This window comes from Pseudoliparis swirei, chromosome 3, assembly GCF_029220125.1.
Source record: "Pseudoliparis swirei isolate HS2019 ecotype Mariana Trench chromosome 3, NWPU_hadal_v1, whole genome shotgun sequence".
Taxonomy (NCBI): domain Eukaryota; kingdom Metazoa; phylum Chordata; class Actinopteri; order Perciformes; family Liparidae; genus Pseudoliparis; species Pseudoliparis swirei.
This window is the reverse complement of record NC_079390.1, coordinates 5,129,438-5,144,330: the sequence shown is the minus strand read 5'-3', so window position 1 is coordinate 5,144,330 and position 14,893 is coordinate 5,129,438. Positions and strand designations below refer to the sequence as shown.

Genomic DNA, 14,893 nt, shown 5'->3' with positions numbered 1-14,893 from the left:
AAGAGATACGTCCTCAACCAAGCTAATAGACATTCATCCCGCTGCAGTGCACTGCAAAGTTTCAAACAATTAAAGTATAACTTGAAAAAGTAGCAGAAAAGGGAGTTATGGCATCCTTATAGTTACTGAAAAAAATCAAATGGGACAACAACAGAAAACCCTCAGGAAGATCCAGTGAAATGTTAGCATGTGTCTATTCTCAAAATCAATTTTTAATTAACATTGTTGTCCCATTTGAGTGTGCTGGGTTCTGCAGATCACCAAACATTCAGGTCAGTTTACGTAGCACAACACTAGCGAGGGAACCTCCGCCTCATTTGTTTTGATACCTGATCCTTGATGTCATCTGCCTGACAGCTGAACTCAGAGAGATTCTCGATACCTCAAACGTATCACCATTAGTTAATGGGCCATCAGATGTAACTCACTCACCCAGCACAGAGACTGACCTGGTTTCCTGCGGTAACTGTGAGAGAGTAAATGTGCCAATGCCATTAGAGGACAAAGCCTACAATCTGGTAATGATTTAAATGCAGAGTACATGTCTCTCAATGATTTAAAAACCAAAATCCATATATATATATATGTATATATATATACATATAAAAATACGTATATATACAGGACTGTCTCAGAAAATTAGAATATTGTGATAAAGTTCTTTATTTTCTGTAATGCAATTAAAAAAACAAAAATGTCATGCATTCTGGATTCATTACAAATCAACTGAAATATTGCAAGCCTTTTATTCTTTTAATATTGCTGATTATGGCTTACAGCTTAAGAAAACTCTAAAATCCTATCTCATAAAATTTTAATATTTCCTCAGACCAAGTAAAAAAAAGATTTATAACAGCTGAGTGTTTGTCAAGGCTCAGGAAACCCTTGCAGGTGTTTCGAGTTAATTAGACAATTCAAGTGATTTGTTTAATACCCTACTAGTATACTTTTTCATGATATTCTAATATTTAGAGATAGGATATTTGAGTTTTCTTAAGCTGTAAGCCATAATCAGCAATATTAAAAGAATAAAAGGCTTGCAATATTTCAGTTGATTTGTAATGAATCCAGAATGCATGACATTTTTGTTTTTTTAATTGCATTACAGAAAATAAAGAACTTTATCACAATATTCTAATTTTCTGAGACAGTCCTGTATATACATAATATATATAAATACATATATATTTATACATACATACATTTATATCTACATATTTATATATACATATATATATATATCTACATATGTATATATACTGTATTACTGTATGTGTATATACTGTACAAGCTTACAGAATGTGTGTCATCTTTAATCAATGACTTAAAAACTAAATTCCACATATTTATATTATATTACATATGTATATATATATATTTATATATATATAATATAAATATTTGGAATTTTGTTTTTACATATATATACAGTATTTATATAGTATATATATACTATGTATCTACATTTTTATACATACATATGTATATACTGTAAATGCTTAAAGAATGTTTCATCCTTAATCAATGATTTAAAAACAAAATTCCACATATCTATATTATTTATAGATATAATATATATATATATACATATTATATATATATATATATATACACATACATATTAATGTATATATATATATATATACACACATCAATATGTATGTGTGTGTATATATATACTATATATCTACATATTTATACATATGTGTATATCCTGTACAAGCTTAAATAATGTGTTTCATCCTTAATCTACAGTTGAATCATGGGAAATGTAGAAAGTCAGAATGGGGACAGTGGTTTCTACGGCGACGTGACGGGACATCTCTCCCGCAAGCACGCGTCCCGGTCGCTCCGCATCTCGAGCAAGCAGCCAGTCGTCCGGCGCTCCCGCCATTCCTCTTCAGTGAAACAGGACCACAGGAACTCTGGTGCCTCGACGCGCTCCTCGAGCACGCCGAGCATCCCGCAGTCCTTGGCGGAGAACGGACTGGAGCCCTTTAACGCCTCGGATGCGTTCGGGGAGTTCGGCGTCAACCCTCACTGGACGCAGCGCGTCGCTATGACGATGAGGCCGGAGTCCTATCAACAAGACGGCGACGCGTTGGCCACGCCGACTCCCGAAACCTCCGAGGCGGACACCGTTGCCCACGCTGGAGGTGAGGACTCCCCGGGGGTGGTGGAGGAGGAGGGAGACGTTGTCGGGGAGGAGCGGTACCTCCAGCGAATGACCGAGGGTCCACGGGAGGGAGGGAGCTTTAAAAAGAAGAGGTCCAAGTCGGCAGACATGTGGAGGGAAGACAGCCTGGAGTTCTCTCTGTCAGACCTGAGCCAGGAGCATCTGACCAGCACGGAGGAGATGATAGACGGAGGAGAAGAGGAAGAGGAGGATCAGTTCACACGGCCCAGAGGCAATGCAGGTGAGGATGGTCAACACACAGAAGACGTATCCGGTTTATACACTACCGTTCAAAAGTTTGGGGTCACTTAGAAATGTCTTTATTTTTCAAAGAAAAGCACTGTTTTTTCAATAAAGATAACATTAATCAAAAATACACTCTATACATTGTTAATGTGGTAAATGACTATTCTAGGTGGAAACGTCTGGTTTCTAATGAAATATCTCCATAGGTGTATAGAGGCCCATTTCCATCAACTATCACTCCAGTGTTCTAATGGTACATTGTGTTTGCTAATCGCCTTAGAAGACTAATATCTGATTAGAAAACCCTTGTGCAATTATGTTAGCACAGCTGAAAACAGTTATGCTGGTGATATAAGCTATACAACTGGCCTTCCTTTGAGCTTGAAGTTTGAAGAACACAATTAATACTTCAAATATTAATAATTATTTCTAACCTTGTCAATGTCTTGACTATATTTTCTATTCAATTTTCAATTCATTTGATAAATAAAAGTGAGTTTTCATGGAAGACACGAAATTGTCTGGATGACCCCAAACTTTTGAACGGTAGTGTATATACGTTTATCTGTGTGTGCAGGGGTGATTTGATTTGTTTTACAGGCGATGATGAGGAGGGGGAAGGTGGGAACAATTGCACAAAGACCAAGTGGCACAAAGTGATTTGAAGAAACGGGCTGAGTGTCAGCTGCCCTTCCTCAGAGCAGGAGTTCAGTTGATCACAGGGTTGTTAGCTTGGAGATCAGGGCGACATTAGGCAGCAGCTGATAACTTAACTGCTGATGGGCTTGCTGCACACGTGCACACACACACACACACAGACACACACAGACATAGGTTCAAGCTCACTCACAGAAATCATACAGATTCACTGAAGGTCACGAATGGAAAAGGTTAATTCATATGTCAAATGTGGCAGAGTAATCAGAAAGTAACTGAGTAATCAGAATACATTGACCTCTCTCTCTCACACACACACACACACACACACACACACACACACACACACGCGCACACTAACCACCTGTGTATGTCCTATGTCCCAGTCTCAGCTGCAAGGGCATCGTCTCTGGACCATCTGTGCAGCCAGCAGAGTCCTGGCCTCCGGGGGCAGAGGAGCCGCTACGCGAAGAACCGGAGAGAAGCCCAATGCGATGGAGGCGGAGGACGGGAGGAGGGGCCGACGTCTCCAGCCGAGGAGGACGGCGGCGGGTACGGAGCGTTCACGCTCCCCTGCCGGCGCTCCCACTGCCTGTCGGAGGGCTTGTCGGGGCTCGGGATCCCCGCTGCACCGTACCCTGCCTTCCAGGGACGGCGTGCACAAACCACTCAGGTTAGATTATATGTTGTGAATATATGAATAAATCATAAATATGCACAGCAGGGCACAACATTAATCAGGCGCAGTCTTCTTTCTGTACTGTCAGTTCTCTTCCGTCTTTCCTTTCTTAAATGCAGACCCCTAAACGTAGGATGATAGAGGACTGTGTTTACCAGGAGTATCCAGGATGTTCAGGGTGTTCACAGGCTTGACAGCACAGCAGTTAACATTTTGTTGACAAATAGAACCGTTTCCTGTGTGTGCTCGTGCTGTGCAGGTGTGTGTGTGCGCATGGATATACGTCCAAGTGTGCTGTGTATAGTTGTGTCGCGGGAGAAGGGATTACAGGGAGTCAGATAGAAAGTTGCTGTGGGGCTACTTGTTCAACGCTGACCTGGTTTCCATTCCCCCACCAGAAGTTACAGTATTAAAGCACAATATCTTTCATGCCCCGTTAACCAACCACACACACGGTCCTAAGAACACGTATAAACATACACAAAGGTATTTTGATGAGAATTTAAAAGCTTTAGTACGATGTTAAAAAAAAGCGGATTCGCCATGAGGATAACAGAGGAAGCAAAGTCACTGGTACGTGTCAACAAGAATCCAATTATTAAGAGATTTAGTGGACAAATCAAAACTACATATGCAGACTAAAGAATGTTCATGTGCTTTGGGTAGTTTCCATGTGTCATTGATTGTAAGAAATGGCCGACTAAGAACGAAGAAGTACTACAATAGGGAACTATGGTTTTCTTTAAACTCGTTCTCTGAACCCCCTCGAGCACGCTTGGATAGCAGAGCCCGCTAAGTGCTTATTATAAATTCATCTCGCCAGGCTTAGGGGGTTGTTAGACCGGATATAAATAGACGGACAACACAGCAAAACAAAGACTCCGTTTGGTAAAAGAAAAGTGTGCAAGCAAAGAGAATCTCTCGCTTTCTTTTTGCAAAGAAAATCCATAAGTACAGTTTGTGCACAGACACATTCGGATTCACTTACACACACACACACACACACACACACACACACACACACACACACACACACACACACACACACACACACACACACACACACACACACACACACACACACATAAACCCAGAAACCCAGTGTGGAGCCTAAGCTGGCTTGTGTGTGTGTGCATTTTGGCTATGCAATGTATTAGTATCTGTATACATTAATAAGTAAATAATCAAGCCAGTTTCCTTGTTTCTGTCTCTTAGGACATCTCGGGTGTTTTGGGCGAGGGGAGCGAGTACGGCGACAGTGGCATCGATGGCGTCACCGCGGAGATCGACGGGGAGCTGGTGTCGCGGCGCTGCAAGGCCATGTCCGCCTCCTTCTCCGTGTACTCGGCCACCGAGAGCAGCCTTTTCAACGGGAGCGATAGCGGGAGCAGCAGCGCGGGAGGAGGGGAAGGACGAGCCGGCGAGGCAGGCCGGGGAGGAGTGTATGAGAATTTCCGGAAGGAGCTGGACAATCAAGCCTGGGTGAGTTACCTTCATACGCATGTGTCTCGGTTCTGATCATAATAAAGCCGTGTGTAGCGGCGTTCCGTCGTTGTTGTTTTCTTAAGCCACTAAAGAGTCGCAGACACGGTGAGTTCCCTTTATTTGTATGCGTGTTCCTCGCATAACAAAAAAAGTTTTAAACCGAATCGCATGAAATTTGGTGGGATGATTGGTTATTATCCGGGGACTATTTGATTCGATTTTGGGATCGATCGGGTCAAAGGTCAAGGTCATGAAAAGGTCAACATCTTCTTGAATCGCATGAAATTTGGTGGGATGATTGTTTATTATCCGGGGACCATTTGATTAGATTTTGGGATCGATCGGGTCAAAGGTCAAGGTCATGAAAAGGTCAAAATCTTCTTTTTACCATAGCACGGTCAATTTGTATCCAATTGGCATGCAACTAATGCCAAAATGTTCATAATTCAATGCTCAATCTTGTGATATGCGAAGGTATGCGCTCTACCGAGTGCCCGTTCTAGTTAACTTATAGTTCCTCCACGGTGAGCATAATTCTAAATATTAAATTATTAAAAATTCTGAAACTTAAATGTACTAAAAACACACTTGTGGCTCTTACACCGTGTTTGTTATTATTGAAATTCATCTCTCGTTTATCTCTCCTCAGACACATCAGGAGGAGGCCGGCTCCGCTGTGAGTGACGAGCGGAGCAGCTGCACCCTCAGCAGCGCGTATCCATCGGACTCTCTGATTGGCTGTGCGCAGGGCATCGTCCGGAAAGCCGGAGCTCTGGCTGTCAAGAACTTCTTGATTCACAAGAAGAACAAGAAGGTGGAACCGGCAACGAGGCGCAAGTGGAAACACTACTGGGTCTCTTTGAAAGGTGAGCAGGGACCCCTCCTCCCGTTGTGACTGACATGTCTTTGGGTCTTTACCCGTGTTTTGAAGTTCTGCAGCCGTAATGTCACATTCAGATAAACATCTTATCCTGACAGTTTAATCTCTCTCCCTCTCTCTCCTGTTGGGCTGTAATCACACACGTCGTTACACAGTCCATGCCCTTGGTTGTCACCTCTATTCTCTCCTTTGTGTTGCCTTACATTTTCCTCCCCTCGGCCTCATCACAATTTGATTTTACGGCGGCATCCGTGTCGAATCCAATCTCGTCCTCGTGAAATGCACCAGATACAACATCTGTGGCTGCATCTCCGCCTGCCTCCTGTCCACATATCCAGCCCCCTAACAATATTAGAATCAGACTGTCTCGTGGTATTCATCCCGACCTCATGTTATACAAGCTCCACAGATTTTTATTATTTAAATGATATTTTTCTATGCAAATGAGATATTACATTTTTTTGGGGTACATTTTTGGGTCATACATTGCACATGTCATCCCTCCCCACCTCGTTCCCCACTCATGTTCGATTAAATGCATTGTTAGTATAAAAAAAGATACATCTATTTATTTAGTTTATGAGGTATTTTACACACTAAATAACTGCAACATAATGGTCAAAAGCCTTGTTTTCCAAATGACGTTCAATTAACTTAAAATGATAAATAAAGTATTAAAAAAACATCCGTTCGAAAATGACTTTCCTCTCCGTCTTTTCTTCTTCTTCGTTCTTCAAGGCTGCACTCTGTTTCTGTACGAGTCGGACGGTCGTTCCGGGATCGACCACAACAGCGTTCCCAAGCATGCGTTGTGGGTGGAGAACAGCATCGTCCAGGCCGTCCCTGAACACCCCAAGAAAGACTTTGTCTTCTGCCTCAGCAACTCAGTGGGAGACGCTTTCCTCTTCCAGGTAAAAGAGACACCGGGATTTAAATGATCCATTTATCACGAAACAGCGCACCTTCTTGGGAAAACAAACAACTCGAACATACAGTTGGAACAACTTTTTTTTCAAATTAAAAATCCTAATGTCGCTCCACACTTTCTTCAGTTATTTAATTATTCCATGGGTCTACATTAGGGGACAAATCACAGAGAGGCAGAAATGGATGGGAGTAAGAAGAGTGTGTGTGTGTGTGTGTGTGTGTGTGTGTGAGAGTGAGACACACACAAGTACCTGACATTTAGCCATGTGTGGGGGATAAGTGTGTTTGTTTTATGTCTGACATGTTTAAAGGCCACACTGTCATACTGTGACAGTGATCCACCAGTCACCATGGTGCAATATAAAAATGTGTCTATTTATATGCATTGCATTTAAATAGACACATTGTCCACAGTGATGTTCAATCAATGAATGGGAAGATAACTAATGAGATGGTGATGAGATTATTGCCACCGCCCTATGCCAGAGGCTAATCATGGGACTCTTTTAGCTGTCAACTTCTTCATTTTTTCTTTTGTTAAAGTTCCTATAGAGATGTCACCTATTATTCCTCCCTCAATTCCTTTCCCGTCAAGACGTCAGGCCAGACGGAACTGGAGAACTGGATCACGGCGATCCACTCTGCGTGCGCCGCCGCTCTGGCCAGGCAGCACCACAGGGAGGACACGGTGAGGCTGCTGCGAACGGAGGTCCGTAAACTGGAGCAGAAGATCGACATGGACGAGAAGATGAAGAAGATGGGAGACATGCAGCTGTCGACCGTCACCGACGCGAAGAAGAGGAAGACCATTCTGGAGCAGGTACGGAGCGGGGACAGGAGGAGGCGAAAGGGGAGTCGGGAACTGTCAAAGGACTCCACTTAGATTCAAGTCTGTTTTCATAAAGTCATAACATGGTCATAAACGGAGGAATCATTATCAGTGTGAAAAAAAATCTATTTTCACACTTTATGTCCATGTGATGCTGATGTGAACCAGGCTGGTGACCTCATGTGTTGAGCACCCAACTGAGTGCCTTAAAACCTCTGGTGGAGTTGAGTGAAAACACCTAAGACGCTTTACAGATGCACATCTTTGTAACTTCAAACTGAAAACTCTCACACACTGAATAACAGCACTAAATCATCTTTACTGCATGCCGTCATCCAGACAAAATGTTCTGAAGGAGTACTCGCAACGACAGATGTGTTAAAGCGTTCCGACCGGTGCTCATTTATAAACACATTCGAGTGCAGTGGCAGAATGCAGAATATGCATAACACATGTTGGAACACATGCCATGGATGCTATTAGCCGGCAGGTGAGCCTGAAATGTCATGCTCATACTTCCATATTTAATCGCCGTTTTGAAATGAGTCACACCTGGAATTTCAAAGCTCTTTTCAGGATCACATTGTTTTCACTTTCAGTGGACAAAAATGCAAGTCTGGAGTTGTCGATAAATGTTAAAGCAGCATCGCATGTGAACATCGCAAGAGAGATTAAGAATGTACCCTCAATCACCAGGGCTCCCAGTGGGGGTGAGCCTCTGTGTCTTTGTATGTGTGTGGCATATGGTTGACAGTCAATACAAGGAAACAATATTACATAAAAAAGCATCAGGAAGTGGTTAATCTCCACCGTGCGGGACACGTCCCATTTCTGAGTAAGCGGTAGGGTTTTGATTGCCTACTATACAGGCACATTAACTCAATTGTGGGATCAAAGAATTGAAAACAGCCTTAACTCGAGTGGCTGATCCCATCATTGTGTGCGGTTTTTCAAGATCAGTATCTGAATCTGACAAAATTAGTTTACATAAACAGACAGGCCTTGGATCTCAATTTAATTAAAGACTCGAAGGAAGAGCAGTTTTATTAAGTCCCCGGACAAATAGGTGAAGGTCAGAAAACCAGTGCAAATTAAGCCTAGATTGTGTTTCGTAGCAAGTGTGTGTGTGTGTGTGTGTGTGTGTTCTTTCCTGTGTTCCTGTGTTCCACCTCCCACGGCCCACCTCGTGAAGCATTTCACATAGCACAGCAGGTCGGCGACTGGTGGGGGTTGTGTTGATGAGTAATGCCTCTCCACAGGGGCCTCAGCACTCCTACACCTCACTTCTTCCGAAATGACCAAATAACCATCTAAACAAAGGGTGATATGTTACGCATATTTTATTTAGTATTATTTAAAAGGTTCATCCGCAGCTCCGTGGATAGATCCGGATCTGGAGCTAAATCTGAGGCAAAGTTTGCTCCTCTTGCATAATCCCAAAACCATCCCGTCCACTTTCTGACTCATCTCTCTCCCTCCGTCAGATCTTCCTGTGGGAGCAGAACTTGGAGCGCTTTCACATGGATCTGTTTCGCTGCCGGTGCTACCTGGCCAGTCTGCAGGGCGGCGAACCCCCCAATCCCAAACGCCTGCTGGGCTTTGCGTCGCGTCCCACCAAGCTGGCCATGGGACGACTGGGCATCTTCTCTGTCTCTTCCTTCCACGCCCTGGTACGACAAATGTCCATGCACCCACTCGCAGCTACGAACACACGTTTAGTTTTTTCAGCACTCATGTAAGACTATTTATTTGAACCGTCTCCCTCACTTGCTGTAATTTGACCTAATCAGAGCTCCTTTATCCCAAAACTCAAATGCCGGCCCACATGCCTCTGCATGTTCCAATAAGCATTGCGTGCGAAAGGTCATCCCGTTGACCTTCAAGATGAGCCCAGCTTGTAGAGTGAACGTGTTTATCTGGCTGTTAAGCGTGAGCGTCTTGTCACATACGCCCACTGAAAGAATTTCTACTTGCCTGACAAATCTGCAGACTAAAGATACTGCATGTACCCTGTGGTTAAAACGCATTCAAACGTACCTACGGTGAATTAGGCACAAGCAGAATGGAAAGGGCTGAATGGCGAACAGCTCTTTTTTAGCTTTGCACAATAGCTGCTGTGTTTCACTTTTTTGTAAAGTCTTACAAATCTTGTGTAGCCGACTCTCATAATAAATCGTCGTACCGAAAGTCTGTTTCAAAACACGACCCAAATTCTGCAGCCCCAAAATGTTCAAATGTATGTGTTCACTTTATAAAAAGCCAGAACACAAAGTGTGCTGGCTCACAGCCGGAGTCTGGCTTACTGGACAGAAGCACAGCTTTGGGCTACATGCAAATTTAGAAGTTAATATAAGTTAATAAGCAGCAGATTTTCCTTTCATTCATATTGGCATTAGTTGTTTCTTGGGGTTATCTCCGAAGAAGTTTTGAAGCCTTAATTAAAGAGATTTCACCAGAAATAATCCACAGCAAAAGCTCACTGCAACTGTTACACAATTGGTAACTATTGAGCATCTGCCTCACAGCTGTATTCTGTTAATTGTAGATTTGACCCTGACTTCCTTTGTATTTACTTTGTGGGAAATCAGTTTGATCCAATGCTGTTCTCAGCTGTGACTCAAAGGAATTGAAGGTGAACATCTAAATTCTAATTTGTAACCTTCAATTGTTCCCTGCATCTAAACTACAACTGTCCTCACTATAGAGAATTGCTCCATGTACACAGGAAACTACTGTAGGTGCATGCTCGCATTTATATATGTGTCTGTGATGTTGACTGCTTTTAGCCTAAAGCAGGGGTCGGGAACCTATGGCTCTTCCGGTGACGGCATATGGCTCTTTTGAGTTTGAGTTAAAAAAAATATATATCTCTATCGCGCCAGATTACAGCAGTAGTAATTTAAGGTCCCTTTCTTAAAGACGTCTTTGTTCTTCTATTAAACTAAACGTCTGTTATTGATCGTCCCCCCCCCCCCCCCGTAGCATCATGCAGCACCAGAAGTCGCATTAAAAGCAAGACATATTTAATTTATTATACGTAAAAAAATACTATATTGCTCTCAATGAAATATATTTAGAAATATTTGGCTTTTATGGCTCTCCCAGTCAAAAAGTTTCCTGACCCCTGGCCTAAAGGAAAAGTCATTTGTTCAGAGCTAATAACATTGTCGCCTTGTCACCTCGAGCAAGCGCTCCAAGAATGTACAGGATAAAAATGCACAATAGATGGAATAATCGGACAAGTTGTTGTGTGTTACGCGGCCGTGTGCTCATGTCAAATATCATCCAGGAAACAAAGAGCAGAGAGGAGATAAAGAGGTGCAAATGATACCTCTATAGGCCACTTTCATACGAGCCGGCTATCGGATACACCAAACATATACGCACACACATTTTACAACATCTGAGGTTTCACGATGTGGTTTTTTTTGGGACTCGTGGATCAATAAAAACTCTGTTAGTAAGCTGCCATCCCTGAGGCACTTTCCCACAAACTGTCTTAACACTGCTTGGTTACCCCCCCTCCCTCCTTTTAGTGCCCACACCCTTACTTCCTTTGTCTCCGTCTCTATTTGTCTCTCCTTCTTCATATCTGCCATATTTTCTTCATCCTTTACTCCTCTATGTCTCACGCCGTCACTATTTTTTTCCCCCATCTTCTTTCCCTCTTAAGTTAATTATCGAATTATTTTTTCTCCCACATTCAAAATGTCTTCATTGCATTAGTCAAATACTGCTAGAAATGGGCGCTATATACGTTGCTATTTAAATTAACTAAATTCAAATTAAATACATTAACAGAATAAAGATGGAACTTGTTAATTAAATAATTAACTACAAACTACTATTGACTTTAGCAAAAGATATATGGCCTCTCTCTCGCAGACTCTCACAACGCCGTTTTTTTCTCTTGAACAAAAGGAACATCTCTAATGTTTTTGTAATTATTTTGTACTCATCAGGGTTTTTAGTATCCGTAGCCAACAGGGACATTGTAATAGAATAGGCAGTAAAAAAGACATCTTGCACAGAGCTTATATAAGAAGAGTCTTAAAGACAGTTTGACCTATTGCAGCTGACGTGTGTGTGTCTCATGAGCAGCGACTGGTGAAGAGACCGATAAGTACACGTCCACACTAGTACAGCATTTGCATAAATGACATAAATGTGCGTCAAAGTATGCACTCGTGTACCACACAGCGAGTCAGATCTGCTCATAGCGCAGCAATTCATGTGTAAATTAACCCAGAAATGCCTAAAGTGGGTTTCTCCTTGACTGTGCAGTGGCTCACTGGGATATAAGTGGTCGAGCGTGTTCACTATGGGCCATATTATCCATCATCAAGTCGTAGAAATAACAATTTGGATGGATTCTCTAATGAAGGATCGTCTGTCGTTGGCATTGGATTTATGTTTTTCTCTGGTGATCTCTGTCACAGGTGTCAGCCCGCACAGAGAGCGGCATCAGGAGGCGGAACCAGGCCACGCCGCGCACCTTCAGTAAACGTCGTAGCCGCTTCTCATCCCTCTGGGGGCTGGACACCACCTCGAAGAGGAAGACCAAGGGACATCCTTCAATCAACCAGGTTAGCACAGTGACACATCCATACTGTATAAGCGTGTGATTGACTTTAGTTTGTAGTATTTAGCGTGGAGGCATAGCCAGAAAGAGGTCATGTATTGATTTATTTAACTACATTTTTAGATTTGGGTGACAACCTTGTATGTGCCTGTTGGTTACCTTCGCATTGAAAATGCGGAAGGTTATGTTTTGATCGCCGCGTATTTGTATGCGTGTTATTCGCATAAGTCAAAAAGTATTAAACTGAATTGCATGAAGTTTGGTGGGATGATTGGTTATTATCCGGAGACCATTTGATTTGATTTTGGGATCGATCGGGTCAAAGGTCAAGGTCAAGGTCATGAAAAGGTCAACATCTTATTTTTTACCATAGCGCGGTCAATTTTTATCCAATTGGCATGCAACTAATGCCAACATGTTCATAATTCAATGCCCAATCTTGTGATATGCGAAGGTATGCGCTCTACCGAGTGCCCGTTCTAGTTTTAATATGCAATGCAATGTAATTCAACAAAAACATAATGCAGGTTTGCAGCATGGATGCATGTTTCTAAGCAGTGTCTTCTCGTAGTTGTTTTTCATGCATTTGGATGCAGTTGTAATGTCCTGTTCTTTGTGTGGTTGCAGGTCTTCGTTGATGGGATGGAGCCGGTGAGAAAGCCACTGGAGCTCATGTTTGAAGACTCCGCCAGTGAGAAATCTGTAAGCGCTCAGCCATCTTTACGAGACTGACGTACCAATGTGACTCTAATGTAACTTCATGTTACGGACCCTATAGCAGAATGGAGTCCTCTTTGACATGTTAGATGTATGTCTGTCCTTTTTAAATGTTGACCTAGATAAACAAAAAACTCATGAATAACACTAAGACGTGAGTGAATGTTGGCCCGATTCTAGTGACTGTTCATGTCCATACAGTAATACTCCTCCTCAGGCTAAACACTAAGCCCCTCCTGCCTTCTATAGTTTGGCATTCACTACAGAGAACCAGATCAAATGTAGCTGTAGGCTGAACCCTTGTCATTGTTGGCCTCTCACATAAGCTAACATACAACTCACGAGGGCATCTGATGAACCTTTGTACTTGTGAAATGGATAACGGGGCTTCTTCAGACCCCGAGGTCAGCAATATCACTGGACTTTCCACCTCCGTCCACTTCACTGAGATCCTTTTGGTGCTCTTGCTCTTCATTTGGTAGGTTTAAAACCCAAGCATCCTTCTGATGCCTCCTTCTGATGCATCCTTCTGCTCCAATGAGCATTTCTTTGAGGTCACTTCCATGCTCCTGCTTTAATGTTTTCAGACTTCTCTCCGAGCTGAAGAGCATTAGGAGACATTTGCAGACAATAAATCCTTAAAAGCTGCAGGATTTCATCTTTCCTCAATGTTACCAGATGATTCTTGAGTTTTATTCGGTATATCAACAACCCTTTTCATCTTCTAAAGCTGTTTCTCCTCCTGCACTCATCAAACTATCTGTTTCACCAGACTTTGCGGTACTAACTTTTGTTTATTACAACTTTTTTGTTGCTACTAACCACTCTGCCAACAATACCCATTATCTTCTCCTCGACCATAATTTTTTCTTGTCAAAACATCATTTATAGATCTGTGTTGACAGATTCCCGCTTCTTCTTGTCATCTGCTCCAGGCCATTCAAACTCCATCAACGTCATAGGCTACGACTGACGGGGGCTTTCTCTCTGCTAATCCCTCTGAGACAAATTTGATCCGCTATGTTCTGATGATTATCTTTCTGATGATTTCACAAATTATGCAGACATTTGCCCTCAAAAGACCCGGCCCCCGTCACGCCATCTGTGCCTACTTTCTGTCTGTCATATTGACCACAATTTACAGACAGTTGCAAATAATCAAATCTTCAGAGAGAGAAAAATAGATGTTTCCAAGGCTACCATCGGATTGTAGGTTTCAGGGAGTACCTTTAGATGAACTGTAAGGAGAAAAGATGTCCAATTACCCATGGGCTATGCAAGGACAAGCATGCCAGCTCCATATTTGATGAGAACTGGTAGAAGGCAGCAGAGATGGGGGGGATGGTGAGGGCCCTCTGTGTGAACTCAGTAGGTGGAGGAACACTCTCTCACACTCACCCTCTGTGATTGCTGAGGCCCCCAGTGGCTCCATGGGAGATCGATTTCCTTCCACCCACTCCCAGCTTCAGCTGGCAGGGTATGGGATGACAGTGAAGAAATGCACAGGAGGTAACATGCTTCAGTTGGTTGAAGGAGAGCGCTGGAATGGCTGCATCAGTAGAAATGAGAATCTCCAGTTTGAAGACCGTTGTTCACATCTGATGGGCTTGTCCCACTTTTAGTTCTCTCTTTATTTTAGGGAATCCCACTGATGGCAGAACTGGGGAGTGAGAGAGAAAGATAGTTTAGGACCTGTACGCCCTCCAGCAGTGGCA

The 14,893-nt window shown here is 42.8% G+C and overlaps 1 protein-coding gene across 3 annotated transcripts in view; it reads left to right on the top strand.

The window, feature by feature from the left end:
- Nucleotides 1-14,893, top strand: part of LOC130191723 (rho guanine nucleotide exchange factor TIAM1-like) — a 57,986-nt gene that overhangs the window by 17,248 nt on the left and 25,845 nt on the right. For 2 of the 3 annotated variants that reach the window (XM_056411389.1, XM_056411388.1), the window contains 9 exons: nt 1,756-2,156; nt 3,466-3,752; nt 4,974-5,240; nt 5,893-6,109; nt 6,862-7,034; nt 7,646-7,870; nt 9,364-9,549; nt 12,319-12,465; nt 13,089-13,163. In XM_056411389.1, the coding sequence (XP_056267364.1) occupies nt 1,763-2,156; nt 3,466-3,752; nt 4,974-5,240; nt 5,893-6,109; nt 6,862-7,034; nt 7,646-7,870; nt 9,364-9,549; nt 12,319-12,465; nt 13,089-13,163 (1,971 nt within the window). In that variant the 5' untranslated portion in view covers nt 1,756-1,762. Of the gene's footprint in view, nt 1-1,755; nt 2,157-2,187; nt 2,418-3,465; nt 3,753-4,973; nt 5,241-5,892; nt 6,110-6,861; nt 7,035-7,645; nt 7,871-9,363; nt 9,550-12,318; nt 12,466-13,088; nt 13,164-14,893 lie in introns of those variants that run through there. The other variant, XM_056411390.1, reaches the window with a different exon arrangement.